This window comes from Morone saxatilis, unplaced genomic scaffold, assembly GCF_004916995.1.
Source record: "Morone saxatilis isolate NCDOM2014 unplaced genomic scaffold, NCSU_SB_2.0 Contig23, whole genome shotgun sequence".
Taxonomy (NCBI): domain Eukaryota; kingdom Metazoa; phylum Chordata; class Actinopteri; family Moronidae; genus Morone; species Morone saxatilis.
The window spans coordinates 17,591,211-17,616,661 of record NW_023339796.1 but is presented as its reverse complement, the minus strand read 5'-3'; the positions used below and the strand labels follow the sequence as shown (position 1 = coordinate 17,616,661).

The 25,451-nt window shown below is 43.3% G+C and overlaps 4 protein-coding genes across 9 annotated transcripts in view; 2 read left to right on the top strand and 2 right to left on the bottom strand.

Moving 5' to 3' along the window:
- LOC118335104 (nuclear autoantigenic sperm protein-like) overlaps nucleotides 1–3,524 on the top strand; it is a 4,698-nt gene extending 1,174 nt beyond the window's left edge. The window contains exons 5-15 of the mRNA XM_035671304.1: nucleotides 1–8; nucleotides 442–664; nucleotides 767–840; nucleotides 929–1,005; nucleotides 1,101–1,174; nucleotides 1,705–1,893; nucleotides 1,980–2,152; nucleotides 2,621–2,692; nucleotides 2,853–2,945; nucleotides 3,051–3,172; nucleotides 3,347–3,524. The exon at nucleotides 1–8 is cut by the window's left edge and continues 96 nt beyond it. Of these exons, the coding sequence (XP_035527197.1) occupies nucleotides 1–8; nucleotides 442–664; nucleotides 767–840; nucleotides 929–1,005; nucleotides 1,101–1,174; nucleotides 1,705–1,893; nucleotides 1,980–2,152; nucleotides 2,621–2,692; nucleotides 2,853–2,945; nucleotides 3,051–3,172; nucleotides 3,347–3,353 (1,112 nt within the window). The 3' untranslated portion in view covers nucleotides 3,354–3,524. The remainder of the gene's footprint in view (nucleotides 9–441; nucleotides 665–766; nucleotides 841–928; nucleotides 1,006–1,100; nucleotides 1,175–1,704; nucleotides 1,894–1,979; nucleotides 2,153–2,620; nucleotides 2,693–2,852; nucleotides 2,946–3,050; nucleotides 3,173–3,346) is intronic.
- Nucleotides 3,525–4,821: 1,297 nt separating this feature from the next.
- gpbp1l1 (GC-rich promoter binding protein 1-like 1) lies at nucleotides 4,822–17,023 on the bottom strand. Of its 4 annotated transcripts, none has more exons than XM_035670239.1 (12): nucleotides 16,887–17,023; nucleotides 13,806–15,178; nucleotides 13,181–13,295; nucleotides 10,621–10,750; nucleotides 7,978–8,306; nucleotides 7,669–7,744; nucleotides 7,342–7,538; nucleotides 7,015–7,158; nucleotides 6,312–6,467; nucleotides 5,860–5,984; nucleotides 5,534–5,636; nucleotides 4,822–5,434 (listed from the first exon to the last, which is right to left on the bottom strand). In XM_035670239.1, the coding sequence occupies exons 3-12, from the start codon at nucleotides 13,238–13,240 to the stop codon at nucleotides 5,264–5,266; spliced, it is 1,491 nt and encodes a 496-aa protein (XP_035526132.1). In that variant the 5' UTR covers nucleotides 13,241–13,295; nucleotides 13,806–15,178; nucleotides 16,887–17,023; the 3' UTR covers nucleotides 4,822–5,263. The 4 variants fall into 4 exon arrangements, with proteins under 4 accessions (XP_035526132.1, XP_035526131.1, XP_035526133.1 ...); XM_035670238.1 differs by lacking the exon at nucleotides 16,887–17,023 and adding an exon at nucleotides 16,745–16,880; XM_035670240.1 differs by lacking the exon at nucleotides 16,887–17,023 and adding an exon at nucleotides 16,621–16,751.
- A 177-nt stretch (nucleotides 17,024–17,200) lies between these two features.
- On the top strand, nucleotides 17,201–18,522 carry LOC118334352 (transmembrane protein 69-like). 3 transcript variants are annotated; one of them, XM_035670243.1, is made up of 3 exons: nucleotides 17,201–17,289; nucleotides 17,585–17,630; nucleotides 17,746–18,522. In XM_035670243.1, the coding sequence occupies exons 2-3, from the start codon at nucleotides 17,592–17,594 to the stop codon at nucleotides 18,460–18,462; spliced, it is 756 nt and encodes a 251-aa protein (XP_035526136.1). In that variant the 5' UTR covers nucleotides 17,201–17,289; nucleotides 17,585–17,591; the 3' UTR covers nucleotides 18,463–18,522. The 3 variants fall into 3 exon arrangements, with proteins under 3 accessions (XP_035526136.1, XP_035526137.1, XP_035526135.1); XM_035670244.1 differs by having other exon boundaries at nucleotides 17,202–17,299; XM_035670242.1 differs by having other exon boundaries at nucleotides 17,223–17,390.
- A 1,234-nt stretch (nucleotides 18,523–19,756) lies between these two features.
- On the bottom strand, nucleotides 19,757–24,932 carry ipp (intracisternal A particle-promoted polypeptide). The gene is made up of 10 exons (XM_035670237.1): nucleotides 24,862–24,932; nucleotides 24,041–24,462; nucleotides 23,738–23,949; nucleotides 23,287–23,506; nucleotides 22,992–23,147; nucleotides 22,446–22,613; nucleotides 22,215–22,352; nucleotides 21,662–21,784; nucleotides 21,255–21,475; nucleotides 19,757–21,163 (listed from the first exon to the last, which is right to left on the bottom strand). The coding sequence occupies exons 2-10, from the start codon at nucleotides 24,378–24,380 to the stop codon at nucleotides 20,939–20,941; spliced, it is 1,803 nt and encodes a 600-aa protein (XP_035526130.1). The 5' UTR covers nucleotides 24,381–24,462; nucleotides 24,862–24,932; the 3' UTR covers nucleotides 19,757–20,938.
- Nucleotides 24,933–25,451: the final 519 nt, after the last annotated feature.

The following is a 25,451-nucleotide window of genomic DNA, read 5'->3' as shown; positions in this document are numbered from 1 at the left end:
TCTGCAAAGTATTCGGTCTTTCGCCCCCTTTCTTCGTGCAATCCCTTCGGCCTTCTTTCTTCTCCTGCATCTTCGGACTCTTCTTTTCTTGCCTTATTCGGTCTTTCTCTCTGCCATGCTTCCGGTCTTCTTTCCCTGCACTCATTCACAGGTCTTCTTCTCTGCATCTTTCGGTCTTCCTTTCTGCATCTTTCGGTCCTTCTCCCGTTCTGCACTCTTCGGTCTTCTTCTCTGCATCTTCGCGTTCTTCCTTTCTCTGATCTTCGGCTCTTCCCTTTCTCCTGCAATCATTCGGTCTTCTTCCTCTTGCAGATCTTCGGCTCCATTTCTTTCTCCGCCAACATGCGCGGGCGTCGAGCCGCAAAACCCTCAGCTCATCCTGACCCTTCTCCCTGTTGAAGTTTAACGAGACGAGCACAGTAAGTTACAAGGCCCGGGCAGAAGACTGAAGACGCACAGAAAAAGACTGAAGACGATGCAGAGAAAAAGAAGGAAGACACAGAGAAGGAAAAAGAGGACTTACAGAAGGTCGAAGGGAAGCAGAGCGAAGATAAAGAAAACGCTGATGAGCAACAGAAGACAGAAAAGAAGAGCAAAGTTCATGGAAGCAAATCTGATGAAAGTGAAGACAAGACAGAAAACGACAAGGAAGAGGAAGCAGAAGGTGAGTTTATCTCCTTTAATGACGGAGCCTGATTGTTAATGTCTAATGATGGTTGTAATGGCACGTTACCAAATTTATCTAATCATGTTATTGATGTTTCAGATGAGGAGGAGGAGGAGGAGGAAGACTGTGATGATGCAGAAATGGAGGGCGAAGGAGACGGCACTGCTGAGAAGGTACTTTGACCAATCGGCTCAAAGTACGTCAGGCTGACGAGAACGTGAGGTTGGAAGTGTCGGATTTACAATCTGTTGTGTTTTTCAGGACAGTGAGGATGAGGAGGTGGGGAACCTGCAGCTGGCCTGGGAAATGCTGGAAGTGGCTAAAGTCATCTACACAAGGTAACGGAAACACTGAACCCCGATTGGTAAATTTGACTTTGATCTTCCATGTTAACTGATTGATGTTGGGTTTTTTTTGTTTTTTTTTAAACAAGGAAGGAGAACAAAGAGGATCAGCTCATGGCAGCCCAGACCCACCTGAAACTGGGTGAAGTTTCTGCTGAGTCAGGTACGGACAAGTTGCTCAACAGACTGTCTTCACACTCTTTATTTTTGTCACTTTACAAATGTCTGAGGGGGCAGCTTAAGATGGATCTATTCTTCTACACCTAATCATTTGATTGAGAAACAATTAGTTATGACAGTTTTGATCATTAATGATTAGTCATGTATCAGATAAAAACCAAACATTTGCAAGTTCCAGCCAGAACTGAAGGTTTGCTGCTTTAATCTGTGTAACGTCATTGTAAATAAAATGTGTTTTGTACTGTTGAACAGACAAATAAGTTTTTGTAGACATCACCTGCCCTGGAAACTGATGGACATTTTCACAATATTCTTCACTATTTTCTGAAAGCTTACAGGCTAAACAATCCATTAATCATATGATCTATGATATCATATCATATACACTGTCTGGATGCCACTAAACCCTACCGACTGGACCTTTTTAAGGCCCAAACGGACATGCATCGAAAACCCAACGTGTTCAACGTCTGACATTGTCTTGCTGTCTAAGCTGCTGCCTCTGTCTTCCAGGGAATTACACGCAAGCTCTGGAGGATTTCCAGGAGTGTCTGAAGCTGCAGGTGAAGCACCTTGATTCAGACAGCCGCCTGCTTGCCGAGACCCACTACCAGCTGGGTCTGACCTACAGCTTAAATCTCCAGTACAGCAAGGCCATCGAGGAGCTGAAGAGCTCCATCTCCGTCATAAAGAGCAGGCTGGGTAAGCACGGCCGGCGACGGATGACATGCTCAGGGTTTTAGGAGCCGAAGGCTTTTGTGCGCTGACATTCCCACTGTGTCCGGCAGACAAACTGCAGGAGCTGCTAGACAAGGCGGAGGGCCCAGAGGCTCTGCCTGAGGAGAGGAAGGAGATGGAGGAGCTGAAGGCGCTGCTGCCAGAGATCCAGGAGAAGGTGGAGGATGCCACAGAGGGTCTGAAGACGGCGAGCACTGCCGCTGAGGCTGTGAAGGGGGTACTGGTGAGTCAGGAATGTAAAGAGACATAACTTGTGATCCATGATGGTATCTATCAAATGTAAAACATTGCATTGTGGGAATATTTAGCTAAAACTGGTGTACATGCTTGCATACATTATGGAAAGCAAATGTAGTGCACTGGGTCTGTTCATATTTGAAATGAAACGATCATCCAGTTGACAGATTTGCTGTCTCCTGGCGTGTTCGCTCGTCATTCATAGTCCCCCGTTGATACGGAATGGAAATGAACAAGCAGTAAATAATCATCAAAACATACAATCAAAGGTAATATGAACGCCTGATAAGAAACTAACAATGTGCATTGATTGCTGCAAGTATAGATGAATTCTGTAATCTTTGCATTTATGGTACCACTTTAGATGTGATGGTAAAGGAGGGTGGAGCTACTCGGACTGTAAAGGTCAGACGTATAAAACTTTGATTCTAACTTCATTTCGTGCACCTGTCAGGACGGAGGCTCCACTTCCTCTGCTTTCCCAGGATCCTCAACACAGACTGGCAACTCCTCACCTGCTCCAAAGGTAAAGTGCAGTCTGTGTGTGTGTGTGTGTGAATACATACTAGTGATGGGCCTCTGTGTATGTAAGAATATGATCTTACTGTATTGCCCACACACACTTGATTTGATTGGCTTTTTAAATGACTATTAATGAGTCGTGTTTTTTTTTTTTTTCTACCCAGATTAACAGCACATCAACCAACGGAGTTAGTTCTACCAACGGACACGCCTCCAAAGCTCCAGTCTCTGACATCTCCCACCTGGTCAGGAAGAAGGTGAAGGCAGCCAGATGTTTCTCTGACTGATAAAAATGAATTTCAGAGCTGTAGCAGTAGCGGTTGCGCGTTAGTCTCATTTGAATGAACCCGTCTGTGTTTCAGAGGAAATCAGATGAGAGTCCAGTGAAGGAGAACGTGGTTAAGAAGGTGAAGAAGGACGCTGGTAATACTAACGGTGCTGACAAAGCCAACGGAGACGCTAACGGACACATGGAAGTCGAGAGGTGAGAGATGCTCAGGTCTCACAGTACTGTTTAACGCTCCTTAAACAATTTGTAGCTCAAAATAAAGACTATCCCACCTCGTGAGCATAATGAATCAGGGCTAGTTCATGTCCGAACTGTGTTAAATAGATTTTTTGCTGCTGAGTCTGACTCAAACTCTTATTCTCTTTTCAGTAAGTGAAGCTACACTCGACTCCACCCAAGAAGAGACTCACAAAAATGCCACGCTCACTTCACTTTCTACACCTGTTTGCTGTTGTAAATATGTGTTTCTTTTTCTATGCCTGTTGTAATGTTAGTGTGTTCCCATATGTAAGCTATAAAATTTCAATAAATATTGTTTGATAGAAAAGTTGTCATGCACAAGTGACTTTAGGAAGGCATTGCCTCTAAACAAATGTTCTTTAATTTCATGGATGGCACTTTTATTTCTGTTCCCTTGTGTCAGTTTTCTGCCAAAAATAATATTTCTGATTGTGTTCAAATGTTTCCTCTCCCTTGATTGTGGAGCTTCAGCCTATGACCCAGTGTGCTGCTGTTTAATACAGACTGAGGACTAAAACCTCTTAACTGGTAACATTTAAGTAGAACCTTGTATTGTTGTTGATCCACTAATTTGCCTCTTGGAATTACATATTTAAAATGCTTGACATGTAAATGAACTGTGTTATCACAGGTTCATGCTATGTCATATGTCAAATCCTATTGGGAAGTTAATGGGCCTCAGTTCTATCAGGAAAAGCAGAAGCAGGGCTTTGGGCCTAACACTTAAATGAGAAACAGCCTGTACATGTGTTGATTTTAGCACAGAATGACTCCAGCAAAGCTCTGACCAACATCAAACTGAGAAGTGGTCTAATTAGCCAATCGCTTTCTCTTTTCAACAGACCTAAAGCTTCACTGTGAACATCTTTACTTGTCATAGAATTAAAGCAACAGGTGTAAATCGCTATCAGGTTTCTGGCTCATGGTCATAGCTTACTATTTGAATAGAATTAAGCCATCGTTAATTAGTAATAGCTAGTGATTTTACCAATGAGTCAAAATGTCCGCTGAAAAAAAGGCCTATATAATTTTGAATATAACACCAAAAGAAACTTTTAAAAGCTATAAAAGTGAATTTATGTACATAGAAGGATCCTTTTATATAATTTTCTGACACCTCCAAAATTGAAAGCCTTCGCTTTAAAGTCTGAATTAAATCCAAGCCATAGCTGAAAATCCTCATCTTTAAAGCATTAAGTTGGTAGTTTTCTTTTCACAAACCCCAATTTGTTCATTTAAAATAGCTAATATGACCATCTTCATGAAAGATGTGGTTTGGTTCTACATTGGTATCTGACAAAGTAAGGCTCCTTGTTCCTGCACTACGCTACAAAACATAAATCAAAAAAAAAAAAAACAGACAATGCAATCCTGTCCTAAGAGCAGTTCAAAGTACAGGCTCAGTTATATTCAGCACTAATAAAATAGTGTGCTGCATTTGTTGTTCTTGGCAGGGAAAGACTGACTGTACAACTGGCCAGTAGCTGAATCTATTCAAATTCATTATCTTAGCACTCAGGTTGATAGCAGGCAGCGTAGGATCAATACTTTTAAAAACTGATCTACAGAAAGTAAATTACACTCAAAACACCACAGTAGCCAGATTCATATTGAAACATATCAGCTTGTCAGGAACCAATTTTTATTAATATCATTAATAATGTGTCATCAGCATCATCAATGAAATGAGTTAGTCTGTTTAAAGCAGAATCAAGTGTGCATTCATTGCCCTTCTTTTCTTGATGAACACTTCAGTTCCACAAAGCGAGGAAGAAAAAGGAAGTAGGGGAGGGGGGTGGGGGTTCAAAGAGGGCAGGGACTGCAGTGAAGGAGGAAACGCAGGGAAAACGACGTCTGGCGGAGCAGGAATCTCCCCCTTCACTGGGATATGATTGGTTTTTCCCTTGTGCAAGAATGACAACAAAAAAATCAAAACAAAAGAAATTCAAAATGGTGCTCTAAAAACAAAGATGAGAGAGGAAGAGGGGGATTGCTTGCTGGGATGTTGTGTTGGCTGTTGTGTTTTTTTTGTTCCGTAAAGCCACGTTAGGATTTGATGCAGTCGTCGTCGTCAGAGGTCTGGCTGCTGCTACTGGTTTCGGAATCGGAGCCCTCCTCGACGTTCGCCTCCGCCACACTCCTCCAGGGGGTGAAGTGGAGGGTGACACCCCGCGCCCTCGGGAGAGCCCCGTTCCTCTGCATGCCGTTCCTCTTCAGCTGGTCAAATAGACACGGACGATGAGTGTGCGTATGAGATAAAATACATAAAAGGCACAAAGCACTCCAGTGACACGAGATGATTCTCGGAGTGCTCACCTGTTCGGTTTTAGTCTGGAACTCTCTCAGCTCATCCTCCGTCAGGGGCAGGAAGTTGTCATCGTTTTCTGGGTACTCCTGCCAACCCATGGCCTTCAGCAACCTAGAAAAGCATGGTGATTTTCTGCTTAGTTGATGGTCTGTGTGTGTGTTAGAGAGTGATAGTGTGTGTGTGTGCGTGAGCGAGAGAGTGATAGTGTGTGTGTGTGTGTGTTAGAGACTGATTGTGTGTGTGTGTGTTAGAGACTGATTGTGTGTGTGTGTGTGTGCGTGGCGGTTGAAGTGATAGTGTGTGTGTGTGTTTAAGGCTGTTAGCGGTGTCCTACCGGTGCTCTGCCTCCAGGGAGCTGGACAGGTGTTCTGTGTCTGAGTCACTGAGGGAGTAGGACAGACCATTCTCGTGGCAGACTTCCTCGCTGTAGGCTTTGGGCTCTGGGGTGCTGCTTTCACCCTGAAAAAATTCACACGGCAAGAGAACGCAATTTAAATTTCAAACGGTCTGACACAATGTCAAACTTTGAGCAAACTGCAACAACAAAGCCGAAGTCTTGTGAATTTTTTGGAATATTTAGTTGTTGGATTTGACACTTTAATGTACCAACTGTGTTTATGTGCAGACTAACAGTATGGCTCTCATCTGGTACTATGACATTCATTTCAAAAATAGACAGGACAGGTCTAAATTTGACAGCAGTCTGTCAAGCATCTCTGTCATTGCCTCTAAGTACCGTGCTGTGCAGTGTGATGCTTTATGAAACGGAGCCAAACGGCTGCCTACCTCTCCTGATGTTCCTGGGCTGCTGCTTGTCGTCAGCTCTCCGGTGCCCTCGTCCTTCAGAGCTCGCAGGAACTCACTTTTGCGGTCCGGACCACGGCGCATCAGCTTCAGCCTCGACGGGGCAATGTCTATGGGAGGAGTCGTGCTGGAAGGGTGCTGTAGGTGTGACAGCAACACACGGAGGAAGGGAGAGAGGAAAAGAAGAAAACTAACTTGAAATTGTTTGTTTTTTTCCCAACTGAGACGCCAATCCATGCTATTGAATCTATTTGGCCAGTAAAATCTTTCAAAGTATATACTTTGATAAGTTTATGACCACAGATGACAACATTTTAATACAGTGGACAGAAGACAGATTGCATATACTGCTGCAAAGGGAAAAAAAAAAAACTCCATGTGCACATGCGAGTAAGTGTTTCAGCCACCAACCACACTAACACATAATTACTATGTTTAGATAAAACCTGTGATTTACTTACACAGCGACAGGCTAACTACATGTGTCACGAATGCAGCCATAAGAACTAAGAGTTTAAAACAGACTGCTACACTGGAATTTTACCAGTTTGCTTGCGTTGCAGTTTTTTTACTAGGAAAACTTTTAAACATTTAAAAATACTGTTCTTGTTGGGGTTGGAAAATCCTTAAATGTCTGTTGTAGTTATGGACATAAAGTTAGTTATTTCCCCACCATTATCCTCACCTCTTTCGGGGTGTTGTGCTGTGGTGCACTGACTGGGGTGCTGGGTTTGGCTGCAGAGACGGGGCTGGTGAAGACTGAATCTCGGCCTGGCATGTGAAGGCCAGACTTCGTGATCTCTCTACCACCGGATTTCCACTGGGTGCTCTGGAACATATAATGAGTCTCTGTCACAAACGGAGAGACTGCTTCCATCTCAGCGAAGCACCAACATGACTGGTACATGCAGTATGCAAAGCCTGTTATCTACTCAAAACAAACGTGCTTTTATTAGTAACTCTTGCTCGTCTGCAGGGAGAAATCAAGCTAGTTGTTTCATTTGAGTCTTACTTTGGTGGGGGCCACAGCAGGCTTTGGGACCAGGTTCTTGTAGACACTGGAGCCTGCAATGGGAGTTTTGCTGCCGTTGGTGGGCAAGGCGCCAGCAGTGGCAAACCCCGCAGAGAAGGCTGTGCTGGGGTCCTCCTTGGAAACCTTCTTGATAACCAGCATTTTGGACACCATCTGTTTGCCACTAGGGGGATTTTCTGCAACACAATCAGTTAGACATGAAATGTTACAACGGTGAGGACAAAAAACTGATAAAAGAGAGCTTAAACTTTTAATCGTCTCTTGTTTGTTCAGTATTTAAATACAATGTGGACTGGGAGCTCTTACCCCACACTCCAGCATGGGGAGCCACCGCTCGCATCTGACTCCCAGGCTTTCCAGTTGTTTCAGGGTTGAGGGAAGGCTAAAAAACAAAAACAAATCCCAAGGTAAATATGGGGACAAAATGGAAAATTGTTTCTGACAATGTTTTTAATTATCGAAGGTCAAGTGCAGTGTGAACATCCACCATTTCCCTAAAAATATACTTCGTATTATGAACCGTTTATTTAACAATTCAAATAGCTTTGCCACTGACTCAAGGTATCTATGTCAGCGACGTGCACAGAAAAAAATCAGTGACGGCTATCTACTCACAAAGTCCTCTTCCACGAACTTCAGCTTGTCGTCTTTGCTGTCTTTGCGTTCCTCGTTGGGGAACTTGTCCTGGTACGAGGTGGCCTTGCGGGGATGAAAGTTGCCATTGCGCTGCCGGTGCCCCACCTGCCTGTCCCTGTCGCCTCCTACCCGCTTGGGGTGGCGTCCCTGGTGGTGGTGGCCGTCCTGGGCACCCCGCGAGGCTCCATGCCAGCTGGGTGTTTCCTTCCAACACGAGCCCCCTGCCAGCCCACCATGCCCTCCTTTGGCCACCCCCGAGTCCACAGAGTCGTGCCTCAGAAGCAGAGAGGGCTGCTGCCATCCGTCACCTGAAGAGAGAGCAAACGTACATACGTGAGCTAATGAAATGCAAGCAAATAATGCTTACTGTTATCAGATAGTTTACTGAATGGCTGTTTTTGTTACGCTGCCACTAAAAGATCTGCTTCCCTGTCGGCTGGTTGGGCAAACGGCCATAATGTTAACTGAGACTGAAAACAGAAAGCAAGTGTCAGGCAGAATAACATTCAGATTCACTGTACAGGTACTTTTTTTAAATTGAGAATTGTTCTGAATATAAAATGGCACTAAAAACAGGTAGGCCGAAAAATGTAGATTAGATGTATATGGAAAATGTGGGATGCGCCCCACAAGTCAACCTGGTGATGAGGCTGGTTGTAATCCATAAAGTCCTTTGAGATCTGTTATTATCTTATTGACTAAAAAGGCAGTTACTAAAACTACTAGAATATTTGTAGAAACAAACTAAATAAAAGACCAAAGCACCAAACAGGGTAGAGGCACTACTGAGTGGGGAACACGGGGAAATACACTCCACCGTCAACCTCCTACAAGGTAACTACACCAGCAGTTATAGTAAAGACTATTAAGGAAAGACACTTTCAGAAGACGGTTAAAGATTTTGTTCAACATGAGTGGCTGGCAGGGCACACCAAGAGCAAGTAGAGACACATAAAGCTGCCCTTCTGCTTTCCAATGCTGAGGGCGGCTCAAGGTGAGCAAAGACAAGAGCCTGATTTATACTTCTGCATCATATCCACACCATGGGTACAGCATAGGTATGGTGGAGCCTCGCACCTTACGCCGTAGAGACAAAGCCTGACGTCCACCTTTCTAGATCTACAACTACACATTGCAGCGAAGCAGACTGCAACGACTGTGATTGACCCGCTTGGTGTGTGTGCATGTCTGAAAATGACAAGCAACTTAGACAAAACCCTGATGACATAATAATGTTTCAGAATCCACACACACACACAAGCGCTCATAACGCCTTAGCTAATTTGCGTAGGCCCGACACAGAGCCTACGTACAACTAACGATCAGCCTAACGTGAACTGAGGGACAATGGAGAGACAACTCTTGGACTTTAAGACAAATGGGTGAAGAACAAGAAGCGTAACTTCTTGGACCTGGGATTGAACTGCCACTGCACCTGAACGCACCATGGTGGTACAACTAATCCCCCAACAAAATCCTTCATCCAGAGGAACAACACTGCAGAAACTGAGATGAAACATGACTAAATGGAGATGTGAGATCTAGAAACAAAACACAAGAGCAAACCATTGATTTCATAAAGAAGGAGATGAGCAACACTGAACTGGCACCACACTACAACAAGGACTGATGGTTTGAATGAGGTGTAAAGTTAGCCGTATATGTCATGTGAGATGCTTAAACTGCTTCAAAGGCTGCTACAACGGCGCGGCCTCCACCACCGTCTTCAGAGCATGTGGCCTCAATTGTGTCCTTATCCACAACAGGGACCTGAATAATGTGCTCTTTCGGGAGAGGTCAGCTGCTCTCCATCATCTTCAACTTCACACGATGATAACCCAGCAGAATCACTTTACTTACACTTGGCATAACTGAATGAAAAACACCGGCGTTGTTCCCTGAAAGCTCTAAATTCTACCCGTTCATTCTGCACACAAACACTTCTACGACCAGCTTTAACAAAAAACACTGGTGGTCTGAGATGCATTGTGTGCAGATGTTGAACAGCTGTACATGTATCCATCTCTCCAAGATGCATATATGATCTTCACTAAGGAGTCTGTCCCTGTGACAATGGCAGCTCTAGTTACAATAAAATGACACTGAAATTAGCTGTTCTTTGTCTCATTCAAGCAGCACGAGAAAAAAAGGCTCCAGCAATCTATACACTTATGATGACTACAAAGAGCAGCAGGCTGCTTATCTGATCCCTGAGCAGTTCAACAAGTGAATGATCTGTATGGGTGAGGGAGCAGCATTACAGCCTGTGAAGACCACCAACCCTTTGTCTCGTAGTTCATTAATATGATTCATGCAACTATATTTCCCTTATCAGTCTGTAGGGTTTGTTGCACTAGAACAACTTACATCGTTTTCAGTCTTATTGGTCCAGACAGTTTGGTGACACGATTCCCAACAAAGCTTTTAATATTTTGCTACGTGATTATTTTCTTACAGTACACCGCGCTACACCAGCACTACAGTGTGAAAACTCAGTTACTGTAACTCATCGTGGCTTCTTTCTTTTCCCCTCGTATTCTCACAGTTTCTTTCCTTCACACAGTTAAGCGTTGTAATAACAATAACAGGGTTAGCAGAAGAGGTAATCGTTCTGAGCCGTACCTGCTGGAGCGCGCAGGGAGCCGTTGTTGAAGAAGCCATCAGAGGAGTTGTGGCGGCGGCGGCTCACAGCGGTTCTGCCATCTCTGTGGAGGTGGGGCTCACCTTGTTTCTCAAGGTTGGCAGCAGGGGACTGAATGAGGACAGACAGGGGACAGGGTTAGTCGACTCTTCCAGGGTAAAATGACAACAGGAAAACTACAAAACAGAAACAGCAATTACTCTGAGACCATTTTTCAGGACAGGTCATTTTTTCTCTACTTTATCTTTGTTCTTGTGAAGAAACTTAGATTAGCATAAAGCGGCTCCATACTCTGAGAACTAAAATAACTCCAAGTGAAACTGTCAATGTAGGGATTTATTCTTAAAGAATGAACAAAAACATACCCTAGGACCTAAAAACGATCATGGAATCTTCTTGGAAAGAAATGTGCATCATTTCAGAAAAACACAGCGTACATAATTATTAGTGGTAAATCCTGAAGTCACTGCATTGGCACAGCTATGCGTTTGATAATATTAACTCCAAATGCTCAGTTCCACATGAATCATATCTCTGTCACCAGCCAAAGTTCAAAGATCAAATTAGACTGTGTTCTTCAGCCGGTCACTGCAAGCGTCATCTCAAGGATTTTTTAGTACAATAGACAATATACAGCAATTTTATGTACAGAAAACTGTAGCTCAAACCCTGGAGAGTGTATGCAGACTAATCCCTGTAGACAAATGACTTTGAGGTGAAGTCATGTGTCAGCAGGACATGGACTGTGCAATTATTTCACTGTCTTGACTCTTGATTTTACAGACAGGCCTTAGCTGGGCAACTTCCCGGCTCACAGATTACACTGAGCTCTGAAGAGAAACACAACCACAATCTTAGACCGACAGTCAGACAGCTCAACACCTTTTCTAAAAGGAAGGACAAAAATCAATCCAATCGTTCGCCGAACATCCGCCCCCTAAAATTTGACTTTCAAGTATATTTGATCTAAAGTAAAAGGTGGCGGATACAGCCTGGTTCCAGGCCCCTAAATTGCAGCCACGGTCCAAATTATGACCAGCAATTAAAATAACTCTGGTGTTGCTTCTGTGAATTGTTGTTTCTTCTGTTGGAGTCAATCCGAGCCGTTGTGGGAGAGTATAAACTGACATTACAGAGCTATGTCTGACAGTCTGTGGCAACTTCAACACAGATCATCGAGTCAGTGCAGTCAACAATCAATACTTGTGACATTTAAACTGCCTGTAACTACAGATTAACAATCAATTTCTGATCTTATTCTCTTCTAAGAGACGTAATTGTGTTACATGGCTTTAGCAGACAAATGCTAATGAAGACAGTCTGGCTATACATTTACTTAATATTTGAATTACTTTTACAATCCTGCTCCGGTCAATACCCATCAATCTTCCTCATATTATCATCACCAATCTGGTTCAAATGTTCTTGTGAAAAAACACTACCAACATGAGAAAAATGACAACTTACTTGGCTAGCTGCAAATGTTATCCAGCCAGCTGAGCTTACATGCTAACAAACATTTGCTGAATGGATAACACAATAGCTAGGTTGAGCAGTCACACTCTTCACTAAATCTTCTTAAATGGTTCAGACACTTCCTTTGCTTTAATCAAACACAGCCTCCCGTTTGTTTCACTGGTTAGTGTCAACAATGGAATCAGTGGAGGAAACTCTTACAAAAAACATCAATATTACATATAAACTAACTTAACTTATTGTAACTGTTAAACAATTTACAGAACTTCCATGTAAACTTACCAACCATGTGTTGCCAGGGTAGCCAGATGTGCCAGTCATTAATTAATTATTTTTATTAAAAAAAAATCCTCATTAAATTAAATGCAAAGACAGAATGGTAACAAAATTGCCATTTGGTTGGAATATCAAAATGATATAAAGATAAATAACTGATAAATCATGTGGATATGACAACAGAGCAGGTTGAGTATTGTCCATTTCACTTCAGCAGTCATTTCCAGTAAACTGAATCACGTGACTGTAACGCAGGTTTTGGCGAGGCAGTATTTAAATGTAGTCTTGTTAGGATAATCAAAAACACCATCATCACATACCATGATATACATTTTACATAGATCTAGCTCTTCTCTGAACACCTCAAACCAGTCCTTCCAGGAATTTGATTTGTGATTTACAGGAAATCCATACATTCTTTAGTTCATCTGTAATAGCTGCACTTCTGTCCAACCTCCACCACAAAATACAACTTTTTCCTATTGAGGAAAGAACATTGCTTGGATGCAGAAATCCCAAAAACTCTCCATGAAATCCACTTTTTCTATTCCCCTTTTCATGAAGGTACACAATGTCTAGGTGAGAGTCTGCTGAACCATGTACTGACTGCACTGTCAGTCCCTGAGGGGGACTTGTCGCTGACTGCACACACAAACAAACACACACAGACACTCACTAAAAAAGGTGTGAGCTTTCACTCTGACATTTATCATTTCAGGCAGTCTCAATAACCATTGTTTCCTGTGATCAACACACTCTCAAATACATACAGTACATATGCACACACACCTTGGCAGGCTGGGGCGTGGAGAAGTTAAGCCAGGCAGGGACAAAGTCATGCTGCGCCATTTAGGTCCAGTGTTTCCGGTCAGTGGATCGAGGCATCAAACCTCATGGCCAGGATCTGAAAGAAACAGACAGAAGGAAAGACATGTTTAAAATTCTGATTCTGCTATTTCAACCACAGAAACATGATTCAAATTCCCTTTCACGCTCATCTAGCTTTGATTTCATCTGATCTCTTTCAAGTGTTTTTGTCTACCATTAGTTATTTCGAAATTCACTGCATAAAGGTCTCCCTCAAGACGAGCCAAAGAGTCCTATTCTTAGCAGAAAACAACAAAGCTCGACTTGCTGCAGCTGTGCCTGTGAAGTTGATAACTGGTTGACAGCCTGGATGGAAAATATCTTGTGCAGCATCAAACAAGTATTACTTTGCAATGTGAGTATGTGATACATTTATATAGCTCATCGTGCTTGATTTCTCTCAACGTTTTAATTTTAAAATGATTTTGCGTGCAAGTTGACAAATAAGTTAAAAAGGACCACACCACAGCAATTAATTGAAAGGCTTTGGTGTACATCCATAGATGTTTGACCTGGCCAAGTCAGTCAGGTGAAATGTTATCATTACCCCAGAGTCTGTGGCTCTGAAGTCCTCTGCCTCCTCTCTCGGTCCGGCTGGGCTCGGTTCCTCAGGCCCGTTGGCACTGATCACAGTGTGTGTGCACTGACAGACGGGGAGCAGCACACCGACAACCCCCTCTCCACCTCCGCCAGGACAGCACAGCCCCTTTCCCCAGAGGCAGATCCCTTCGTCCAGGGTGAAACACTGGGAGATGGGTCGAAAGGTCGCAGGAATGATCTGGAATGGCAATCCAGAGAACTGGCCAAGCAGGAAGTCGATTTTAAAGCAGAAGCGTTGAGGTCTATGGGACCGATTTCGCTTCTTGAACCAGATTCCCAAGCAGCTCCTGAGCCGGTCACGTCTCCGATGAATTGCAATGGTTTCCAGTCCGTGTAATTTCTTTTCCAGGCAGATTAAATCCTTCACCAACTTATTTGAACCATTTGCTCTTATTGTCAGGAGTAAGACTCAAAACCTGATTGGACTTTATGCTGATTGGCAAACTAAATTGATTTGTCCCAAAGGTGAGGAAGAGCCAGGTTGTCTTATTATTACTGTAAGAAAAGCAGTCTGTGAAAATGGTCTGCCCAGGAATATGGACAGCAGTTTGTGTAGCAGTTCCACTTTGACACCAGATGGAGGAGAGAGAGACAGGTGTTGTCCTGCCACACTGCGTGCCAGTATGTTTTTAACGGCGGCTCACCTTTTACCGAATCATTTTAAGATCGACTGAAACGCATGCAGAAAAGAAAAAATGAGTTCGGGAGGACAGCCTTTTATTGGCTATGGAGGTCACTGAAAACCACTGCTCACCTCATTAAACTGATGAAAAAGACTGTGTGGTTTTGAAGAAAACAATGCTCAAAAGGTTCAAAGTCACATGACAATGAAGGAAGTAAAACCCTATGTTACATTGCCGACATTTTCAGTTTTGGTTAGTGAAATAGAGATGCTGCTGGATGATGCATTATAATGCCGTTTTTATCTTTATGTGTTTTAATATCACATTTGTAGGATGCCCATTTAACTATCTTGGGTTTTCTGATTGAAACAGATATAGGGGATGGCTCTGATTTCATAGATATGCAAGCTCAAAAGCTACACAAAAGTCTTCCACAATTCAGAAGGTCTTCGCGTCATCGAATGCAGAAGAGTCCTTTAACAACAATGACACGCGTCCAATAAGAAATCCTCAAGACAGTTCAATCAACTTCTTTTTCTCGTGGGAAAAAATGAAGGTTGAAGAATAGCATGTGTCCAAAATTTGTCAAGTGGGTCTTTCCTTTTCTTCTTGAATGAGTTTTTTTCCCTCACTCATTAAGTTTCCGTGCTGTTTCTTGTTGAGGCTTCACTGGTATCTGCACAGGAACAGACTGGACCTGCAGTAAACACAAACAGTGTCAGTCTTCATTCAGAAAAAAACATCTTAAATGCTTCCTTTATAAAAGCTATATTGTTTTTGAGTAGTGTTTTAGAGGGGTGTTGTTGATTCAGCTGTATGATTGTGGCACTGTTGAACCGATTGTAAATTGTTCCTAATATTTGTTCAACCGTTATTTATATAAATGGGGTGGACAGAGCATTGCTCAAAATGTTAGAAAACACATTGCAGGGTAATGCGATACGGTGCAACAGCAACACAAAGTACAGCTTCCAAAATGTCCATATAGTTGAATCAACACCTCCCGATAACTGCTGTATCAGATCCTGTTCGTTTTAGTTTGGTATGCCTAGTGAGCTGGCTACTGAGAAAACAGAGGAATTTATATTAAACCAACATTTCCCTTCATACCTCTACACCAGTGTTACTGCAGATGTTCAACCCAAAATAGCTTCCAACTCAAGACACAACCAGTGTCTTAACAGAAACTGAGTTTGACACTTCAAACACATTTTGAGAGGTACGAGTGAAAAATCATGACTCAGTGATCCAAGAACCATGTCATGCTGGAAGCTGGCTCCTTTATGAAATTGTGCCGGCTTTGGGAGATGAAATATTTATACCAGTGTAAAAATAACTTGAACACTTTATTTCTCGGTTCTTCTCCCCAGACTGCTGCGCATATAAACAGGCCTGGCACTGTGTGTAATGCTGGATGAAACTGAGGTTCACAATCCCAACGCCTCGTTCAAACATGCTATACAACACAGATTCAACACCTAAACAAAAATAGCCCCCGTGTGCACAAACTCAGAGCTACAACGGACTCGTTAGCGTATTCCCACTGAACTATTACATAACATCAACGAGTTTGCCACGGACACGGGCAACAATGTGCAGCACAGACTGTCACTGTGAAACAACACTCCGGTCACTGACGGCAACACAAATACTGCTCATTTCGGGAAGTACCCACTGTCACATCATGGTACACGGTGGGAATCCCACATGTCCACAAACCCTGCAGCAGTCCAACTCAACACACAGCAGCGTTACATGCACGTTTCACCATGCTAACTAACGTTAGCTGAGTAATGTTATGGATTAAAGTGCATCGAAATACAATTAAGACGCAAAGCGGCGGTGGCGTTCGCCAACTAGACAACGTTAATCACTAACTAACAACGTTATCAGATCAGTCCTAACTCTGCTGCTAGCGAACTCTGTTTAGTTAACTAAGGTTACCATTAGCGTAGCAACTGTTAGCTAATAGCTGGCGGTACTCAGTCTGTTAACTAGCCCACGAAAGCTGCTAGGTAGTTGAAATTAATTAATACGGTTAAGGGGCTTAGCAAAGTAAAAACGCATTTAATATGCTCGCGGTGGCTAGAAGAGTGTATTTAAGCAGCTGTCACGAACATACAATAGAGGTAAACAGACCTGGCTTCGTTGGAAGAACAGTTTCAAAATGGCTACCTTAGCAGCGGCAGCACACATTCATCAGCCTGCTAAGTGCTAGCGAGCTAACTTGCAGTGTTTCGTGACGATACCGTGTGGCTGTTACCTTCTCCTGAGCAACGGAGCCTCCGAGAGAGGGATTATTCAAACACAATCTGCAAACACGAGCGGGATTACACTTTTTCGCGATAATACACGTCTTTAATAATGCAGCTGTTGGTGTTTGTTTGGGTTTTCGGAGCGCTTACCACTGGCGCTGCTACTGAGGGACTCGAACAGCCTCAACGATGCTGCGTTCAAGATCTGGTGTGATTATGCAACTCAACGAGGTTCCACTGTGTTTTTAAAGTCGAACTGGCCTAACAGCGCAGCTTCTGTAAATACTTTTTTTTTTTTTTTTTTAAATAAAACGACATGTCCATACTTGAAATTACTATTTTATAATTTTCTAAATATTCGTAGAACACAGTCTTTGTAGGACTTATATTTGTATTTTCCCCTTCTTGAATATAACCTAATACTTCCCCCCCCCGCCACCGACAGCTCAGCCAGTCGATAACCGAACCAGTCTCATTCAGCTTTGGAAGATCAGGAGACAGGCATTTAATGGAGCACCGATACAATGGGAGCCAGCAAACGACCTTAAGTTTGGCGAGTTAATGTTAGCTTTGTAACTATTAACTCTGTGTAATTGTGCCTGTAATGGCCTTGGCAAACCATTGAAATACAAACAATTAAAGGCTAACATTTCGGTAACTGCAACATCTTTGGTTTCTTGATTGTTACAGTAGGTTAGCTATGTATTGCGTCAGGTTGAGCAAGTAGCTATAAGAGGTTGTATGCTAGCTGTTAGCAGCACCAACGTTAGCCTGTTGGGGNNCGGGGGGGGGGGGGTTGCTATGTGCTATGGGGAGTGTTTATTACTAATTAATTGTGTCTTTTTCAGATCGAAAATGATCAGATTTGCGTTTGGAAGATGCATCATTTCTGGGGTAAGACTGTTGATCAATAACGCTTGTTTACTAATAGAGTTACTACGTGTGCAAGCATTATATTACTATAAGAAGTCATGATGTTTATGCACTTCTATGATTATTTCGTTCTCAGGTTCCAGTGTGGAGATGCCTTCAGCAGACAACCAGAGCACCAAACACAGTGAAATACACAACCAGAGCTCAGCTGCTGTTCCACCGTCCAGCCTCCTCGGGGTTAATGCCATCCAGACTAACTTCCACCAGCAGGTTTTTGAGCATCAGGCCCCTGAGCTGGCCTGCCTCACGTCTCTGCCACGGGGATTCGCAAAGCACCTCAGAGAGAGCGGATAAAAAAGGGGGTTTCAGTTTGAGGACCCTCGCCCAGGCTCCCAAACCAGCTCTGTACCTCGGTTTCTCTGGGCTCATCCCTTTCCTGTCCGCCCCTCTCCTGATGGCTGCCACACAGTCCTTCTACCCCGAACTGGCATACGCTCAAGTGGTCTACGGAGCCTCTATTGTCTCCTTCCTTGGAGGTTCCCGCTGGGGGTTTGCCATCCCTGCTGGTAGTCCTGCTCAGCCTGACTGGATGAATTTAGGCAACAGTGTGGTGCCTTCGCTTCTGGCCTGGCTGGCTCTGCTCTGCAGGGACAATATTGCAGAGGGTGCCCTGGTAGTTATTATGGGACTGGGTCTCTCGCTGCACTATGACCTGACCCTGCTGCCTGGCTACCCTTCCTGGTTCAAAGCAATGCGAACCATCCTCACCCTGGTCGCCACCTTTTCACTGGTGGCTACACTGACAATGAAAAAGTTCTGCACTGAGAAGAAGATCAGAGAGATTCAGAACTGATTTAAAAGGACAGTTTGTACTTTGAGCCACATGGACTTTAATAAAAATGTAGAATAATAAGTGTAGCTCTGCAGACGGTCTGGTTTGTTCATGCTGTACACCAACCCACACCAACTCCTTTGTTACTTATATGATAGATTTAATACCTTTTGGACAGATGTTCCATGTATACTATACATGTGGCACAGACATTTCTACTTTGTGAGAATCTAGATTAAAATATCCAAACATTTATTATGTATAAGAAAACATTTGTAGAAGCACATTAAATTCAAATTGAGTTGTTCATACATTCTTCTGCTGTGAAAAGTAGAGACAAACGTATCCCTGAATATAATGGTTTTGAAAAAGAGCAATTTTACATGTCAAATGTGAGACCGATGCTAAAGACTATTAGGTCTGTTTTAATACCTTTTCATTGTGTGTACTCCCAAATTGAATATAATAATAATAATACACACAGTAATAATGGCTTTATTAAGAACACAAAGGAGAAGGTCCATAGCAAACAAGTGATACAAGTCAAAACCACAGCTAAATGAATGTATGCAGTTTCGTAAGCTGCTTTCTTAATTTGTTTAAGATGAGTACAGTATAGTTCTGTTGTTAATGCTAACTGTTCTCAAACATCCTCACTCATCTGTCTCTCTCTGCCTCTTTACTGGTTTAATTCGGAGGAGTTCCAGTACATCAAACAGTGACCTGTAAACGTAAAGATATTATACTCCACACATCACAACCTTTAAGGTCAAGACGTTACTGGAGATTGACATTCGATGCAAATGCTCTGTGTAAATCCAGGATTGCTGAGACTTTCGTGGCAGAGCTCTCGTCTTGGAAGTGTGCCACATCTATACAAAACAGCCTTGATGCGTTACAGTAGCAGACCTCAGCCAAACAGATAAACAGATGATTGCAGAAGCTAATAAAAAGGGCACTGGAGAGTTGATGACAACAGACGAACTGTATTAAGGAGCCACTAATCCAGTGAGATGTCAAATGTAATCTTACAGAGCAAGTGCTGCTACTGTAAATTGTTTGCACAGTGCAGAAAATCCTCCTCTCTCTAGCAAACGTATAGTCAACTCAGCATGTGTTTGTTCTGTACTTCATGTACAAACTCAGTGTGATGTTTACAGTGGCCCTTTATACTGTAATTTTCTAAACAGTACACAAAGTAGAGCAACTTTACATTTGCAGTGTTCAGCAAAGACTGCAATCATTCTAGTCTGATTCGTCATAACAGACCAAGCAACCCTGCATACCATCGCTCAGTACATCAGAGAGGCTTGTATAAAAAAAAAAAAAAAAAGAACTATGTATCGCCGTTTTTACAGGACTACTGTGTTATTCAGTTTGAACTATCTTAATGAAGACACAAAGTATTCTGGTTCATTTAAAACCCAACACACACATAAATGTTGTGAAGTTTATTTAGCCTGAAAAGCAACCAATAAAACATGTCATACTGTTGTGTAACATTAAAATTCTGTTGTTTGCGAAGGGTTAACAGTACATGAGAGAAATGTGACGACCTCCAACATCCAGAGAAAAAATATAACTTACCACTTACCATAAAAAAAAGTAAACACATTCCTAAACATGTGCATTGTGTTCTAATAATTATGTTGTGTGTCTCAACATCAGGAAGTTGAAATGCAAATGAAATCAAAGTGTTAGTAAATTCACACGCCACTGATTAGTCAAATGATGGAATAATCTCCACTTGTGTGGAGAGGCACTACTATTTACAGTATCATACATACAAAAATAATCCAGTGAAGGTCACTGAATGATAACTGCACTGGTGTGACAACAGTGGTGTGCTGTTCAAGTTTATAATTAATTACAGAAATCACTTATCATGGAACTTTGGTCCCATTATTAAATAGGCTCAAGTGGTTTGATAAATCTTCCATGTAGCAATACACTCAGCTCAAACTTTTCTTTGAGGAAAAACAAAGAGAAAACCAACTAAAAAAACAGTGCTTTCACATATTATCCACGAACAGTGTTCGCCGTCCCCACAGGACTCTTACAGTGAAAAACTCTGGTCCATCCAAAACTGAACTCCTCCACTGTGAAACAATATCCTTATCACAAGGATCACTTTGTCTTCAAATACACAAAAGAAGAAAACAAGTGTGTTGCCATTCTGATAGTCTTGTAAAATTATTTAGTAAATTGAAAACAGAGATGAAGAAGAGTCGTGTAACAGTGTGAGTGGAAACAGTTTTGGTAGTTTTCCAGTTTTGGATTTGCTGTCATATTCCTGTTCAATAAATGTCAAATGTTGTGGACAAATAGAAAAAGAAAAACATGTCCGATCCATGTATAAATAACATATACGATAACGTGAAAGCCTACTTGAGACGGAAACACACTTCTTGTGTTTCTTAAGGTGCAGCTTTTCTTCAGTTTATGCAGTTTTGGGATGATTCAGGCGCTGATCCAGAACTTTTACAATTTCTGGCTATCAGAGCACAGCTAGCCCTCCGTCACAGCGACTGGTGATCATGTTGCCAACTTCAGTCCAGGTATCCAGGTGAGGGTCATAGATTTCCACAGAGTCCACCGTTACTGGGGCAGAGAAGTCTCTGCTGGCGGCCCTCCCTCCGACGGCGTACAGCAGCCCATTAACGGCTGACACTGACACGCCTGCCCGAGCTGTAGACATCGGGGCCACCTCAACCCATTTCTCCTGTGGACAGAAAAGTGCATAGGTCAGGAGAATGTTAGGACAGATAGGACATTTGTCACTGAAGGGACTCTTGACATTTGCCCAGCTTTACCTCCTCGGGACAGTACTTCTCCACTGTCTCTAGTGCACCCAGTGCCTCATTCCAGCCACCCACCGCGTAAATACAGTTATTGAGGCAGGCGACGCCGACATAGGCTCGTCGTGTGACCATGACGGGCAGGGCACTCCATCGGCGAGAGATGGGGTCATACACCTCAGCTGAGCGCAGCTCCATTCCTTCGTCACTGATTCCTCCGATCACGTAAATAAACCCTGGGAGACGACAGCATGTTCAGTGTCCAAGTGTTGATCTCATCATAGAAAACCCAAGGGAGAATGTGGGTTCAGTAGCATTTGTAATTGTGTGTGAACACTGAGAAAGGCAGATCATTTACAAAGGTTGCACTGGATCATACACATTCATTTTTTTTTTTTTTTTTTTAAACGGGAGGAACACACCTTGTAGCTCACAGCAGCCAAAGTAGTAACGAGGAACTGCCATGCTGCCGATGACCTCCCACTTGTTCTCCTCTGGGTCGTATCGTTCCATGGTCTTCCCAATCTCAGAGCCAATCCAACCACCTAAAGTAGCACAGTGAAATAAACAGGTCAAGTTTTCTGTCTGAATTTCCCCCAAGACGCTGGTAACAACACTTTAGTATCGCACTTGCATAAAGTTGGTGGACACAGACAGACAAGAAAAAGAAGAGTAGGCCAAGGTATCCCGATACCTATAGGGCTCAAACTCCAAAAACACTGGATCCCCTTTATTAAACCTTCCTAAACAGGTATATGCCCACATCTTTTGTATCCCCAGTTTGAAATACAGGGGTTCTGTTATAAGTTTTATGTCTGCAAGGACAAGCTGAGATGAGTCAAGTGATGTCACTGTTACTGAAGACTAGTAAACTGATCTAAAAGTGTGAAACTAGTGGATTGCCTCTTCAAAACTAAACTACCAGTTTGTGCACATTTTAGTTAAACATGGCGCTACTGTTATTGTGGCATTTACCAAGTGCATACAGAGCTCCATGGCAGGGGCAGACGCCGACTCCACAGCGAGGAAAGTTCAGAGACGCAACAGCGGCCCACTGCTTGGTCACTGGGTCGTATCGCTCTGTGCAGTCAAAAATCATTGAGTCTTTCTCCCCTGGTGACAAAAAAAACATTTGTGTCAGGGGTAAAAGAGGTTCTTTTATTTTTGGGCTTGCACACAAACACAAAGCGGCCTCATCTGTCTCACCTCCCACCACATAGATCATGCCCTCCAGTACTGCGACGCCCAACCCGCTGCGGGCCTGGTGCAGGGACGATACAGTGGTCCAGTACTGGTTGAAGGTGTCGAAGCGCTCCACACAGCTCAATGCCCGGCTGTCACTCCAGCGGCCGCCCTGCAGCCGAGTGTAGCCTCCTGCCATGAGGAAACGAGTAAAGGTCTAAGTCTGACATCACTGACATTTCTTATTTGAAAAAATCTTAGTTATCGTCTTAATTTAAGGTCCAGGGTGTAACATTTAGGAGGATCTGTTGGCAGAAATGGAATATAATGATGATGTTTTCATTAGTGTATAATCACTGAAAATAAGAATCATTGTGGGTTTTTTTTAAATTAGCCATTTTTATCTACAGACACCCGGGTCGCCATGTTTCTATAGTAGCCCAGAAGAGGTGAAACGAGTGAGTTGCATTCTGCAGCTACACCGCTAGATGCCACTAAATCCTCCACACTGGTCCTTTAAACTGTCTTCATCAACCAAAATTCATCAGGTCACAGAAACTGAAACAGAACCTATGGCGTAGAGGTATTTCCTGGCTTTTCTTCTGGGTCTCATCTTGGCTGGTTGCAGCTGACTGTACATCTTATTTTCTTTGGGAGACTTTGTGACTTCAGTGTATTCCTTCAGCAGAGTTTGTAGTGCCACCCGCAGGCTGAAGTCTGTAATACCTTTAATGAAACGCACAATGACAAAACCTTCAAGATGTTGTTTACAATGTGGCATCTAATCAGTTAAAAAGCTAAATTGTGGATATAAATCGTCAAGTATGTAAAATCTAAATGGGGGAGAGCAGAATGTGATCCTTACCTTCTATGTACTTGAACAGTCTCTGTGGGGACAGCAGAGGGAAGCGGACTGGTTCCAACACCTCCACTACATGCTTTTTCCTCTTTGCCACATCTTGGAGAACCCAGTCCATGGCTGCAGTGAATACCTGGTACTCATCCTCAATTCTCAGCTCTTCACTTCTTAGCAGCCTCACCAGCTGATCCTTCGACAGACCCCTGAACTCATCAGTGACACACACCTAAAGGGAGGCAGTTGATGAAGGCAATCTGTAAGCATCAAACTGGGAAATTACAGTGTGAGTTGAAGTGGTTTTTTTAGCAAAATAAATGATGAAACTACCATTCTGATAAAATGCTGATGGTTTTTGATTGGCCTTGTTTCAGATTTTATGTAAATCTAGCTTTCTTTTACCAGGGGAGCACCGGAGTATTGGCAGAGAGATAAAATAACATATCTTATCGTTTCATACCTCCAGAAAGTGAACATGAATGTAGTTCTCAGTGAACTCCAGCATGTCCATGCAGGCAATCTGCTCCAGGAACTGAAAGATGCCCACGCAGTTGGACGGGTCCATGTGGCCCTTGAGAAACTCTCCACAGATAGACACCACCTCGTTCAGCTGCAGCATGTCTGCTGCCACCATCAGCTCCTGAACGTTCTCCACTGTAACACTGATCACGCCTGATAGGAAACATTTCCATTCAGAAAATAAGACAAAATTACACAGATTTTATGGAACATGATGATGGGAACTATCAAGATCGATGCAGACCTGTGTATATGAAGTCGAGCAGGACCTCAAAGACTTCAGTCTCCACACCAAGGATCTGCACCTCCTCTTTATCCGCCTCCCTCATCCCTCCAGAGAACAGAGCCGAGAAGTACGGGCTGCTGGCAGCGAGCACCAGTCGGTGGACCCTGAAGACCCTGCCGCCAACCTTCAGCCCCACGTCACAGAAGTCTGTGCGGAGCCGCATCTTGTTCATCTGGGCCAGGATGAGTCTGGCATAGCGGTCTGAGGCCAGCAGAGCCTGCTCGGACGCCTGGGTTGCCATGGCAGCTGCAGCATCACCACCACAACACGTGGATGTTGACACAGAGGTGGAGGACATGGCAGCGGTGGCAGATCTGTGATAACATGGAGGCCAGTAATCCCAAACCCTCCTCTCTAGTGAGGCTCAGCAGGAAACAGGCCTGAAAGACACATGAGCTGAATGCATGAACACCAGAACACTGACACACTTCACTGCTGTGTAGCAACACACATTAGGCAATGTCAGCAACATACGACAGACATGTAAGAGACTTTTTTTGACTGCTTCATGGTAAAGCACACTAGTGCAGTCATAGGTGAGTTACTGACCGTCACTCTGTTGCTATAGAGCCTGTATCAAATACACCTGCCGCCGAAGTTAGCCAGGCATGCTAGCATACAAACCAACAACAACCATCACATTCATCAGTGAAACGCTCAACTGAACTCAGACCACCTGTACTGCTCGACCAAACCCTGCTGGGAGAGGGTCACCTCACAGAGAACGACGGTGTTGTTAAGAAATGTCCAAATTCAGCTTGTTTTTAGCCGCGACTTACCCATAAGTTTACTGATGAGGATGCAGGCAACTTCCGTCGCCCTGCAGACTGTCAATCGATGTTTCTGGCTCGACTGCACTGGTCTGGCAGAATCTCCAGTCTTACCCAATCAGTCCCCGAGACGACCCTCGTTGTCTCTCTTGGGAAACAGCACTTTAAATGACACGAAGGTATGGCTTTTTATTTTATTTTTTAATAAAAATTAAAAAAAATGTTCATCTTCATTATTTTTGCTCAGTTTTCTCAATAATTCACGCCAGATTTGTGTTATAACACACAACGCCAGATGGCAGTGTTGCCTTTGAGCAAGCGGCCAAACAAACGAGAGTCCTTGACAACAAGCCACAGAAACCTGCCATGTAAATTATCATAGTATTCTTAGCATGTCAGAATGGTAATTTTAGATGTAGCTATCCTCCACTGTGTTGGCTGTAACCTCTTCCACTGGAGACTTGACCAAGCCTTCAATCCAGCCTACTCTTAGACAGTGGCAATGGCTAGTCCAGTTTGTTTTAATCAGTAGCTTGACATCAAATTAGTTTAAATATTATGTTGGAAGCCTGTTATTACATACAGAACTCTAGCACTGC

Excerpts from the sequence above, each read along its gene's own strand:
- gpbp1l1 (XM_035670239.1), bottom strand. The coding sequence starts at position 13,240 with ATGGCGCAGCATGACTTTGTCCCTGCCTGGCTTAACTTCTCCACGCCC. Across the intron at positions 7,159-7,341 it reads CTGCTGTGGCCCCCACCAAA|AGCACCCAGTGGAAATCCGG; the intron begins GTAAGACTCAAA and ends TATATGTTCCAG. Across the intron at positions 5,435-5,533 it reads TCCAGACTAAAACCGAACAG|CTGAAGAGGAACGGCATGCA; the intron begins GTGAGCACTCCG and ends CTATTTGACCAG.
- LOC118334352 (XM_035670243.1), top strand. The coding sequence starts at position 17,592 with ATGATCAGATTTGCGTTTGGAAGATGCATCATTTCTGGG. Across the intron at positions 17,631-17,745 it reads GAAGATGCATCATTTCTGGG|GTTCCAGTGTGGAGATGCCT; the intron begins GTAAGACTGTTG and ends TTTCGTTCTCAG.
- ipp (XM_035670237.1), bottom strand. The coding sequence starts at position 24,380 with ATGTCCTCCACCTCTGTGTCAACATCCACGTGTTGTGGTGGTGATGCT. Across the intron at positions 23,950-24,040 it reads GCTCGACTTCATATACACAG|GCGTGATCAGTGTTACAGTG; the intron begins GTCTGCATCGAT and ends GTTTCCTATCAG. Across the intron at positions 23,148-23,286 it reads ACTGTTCAAGTACATAGAAG|GTATTACAGACTTCAGCCTG; the intron begins GTAAGGATCACA and ends GTTTCATTAAAG.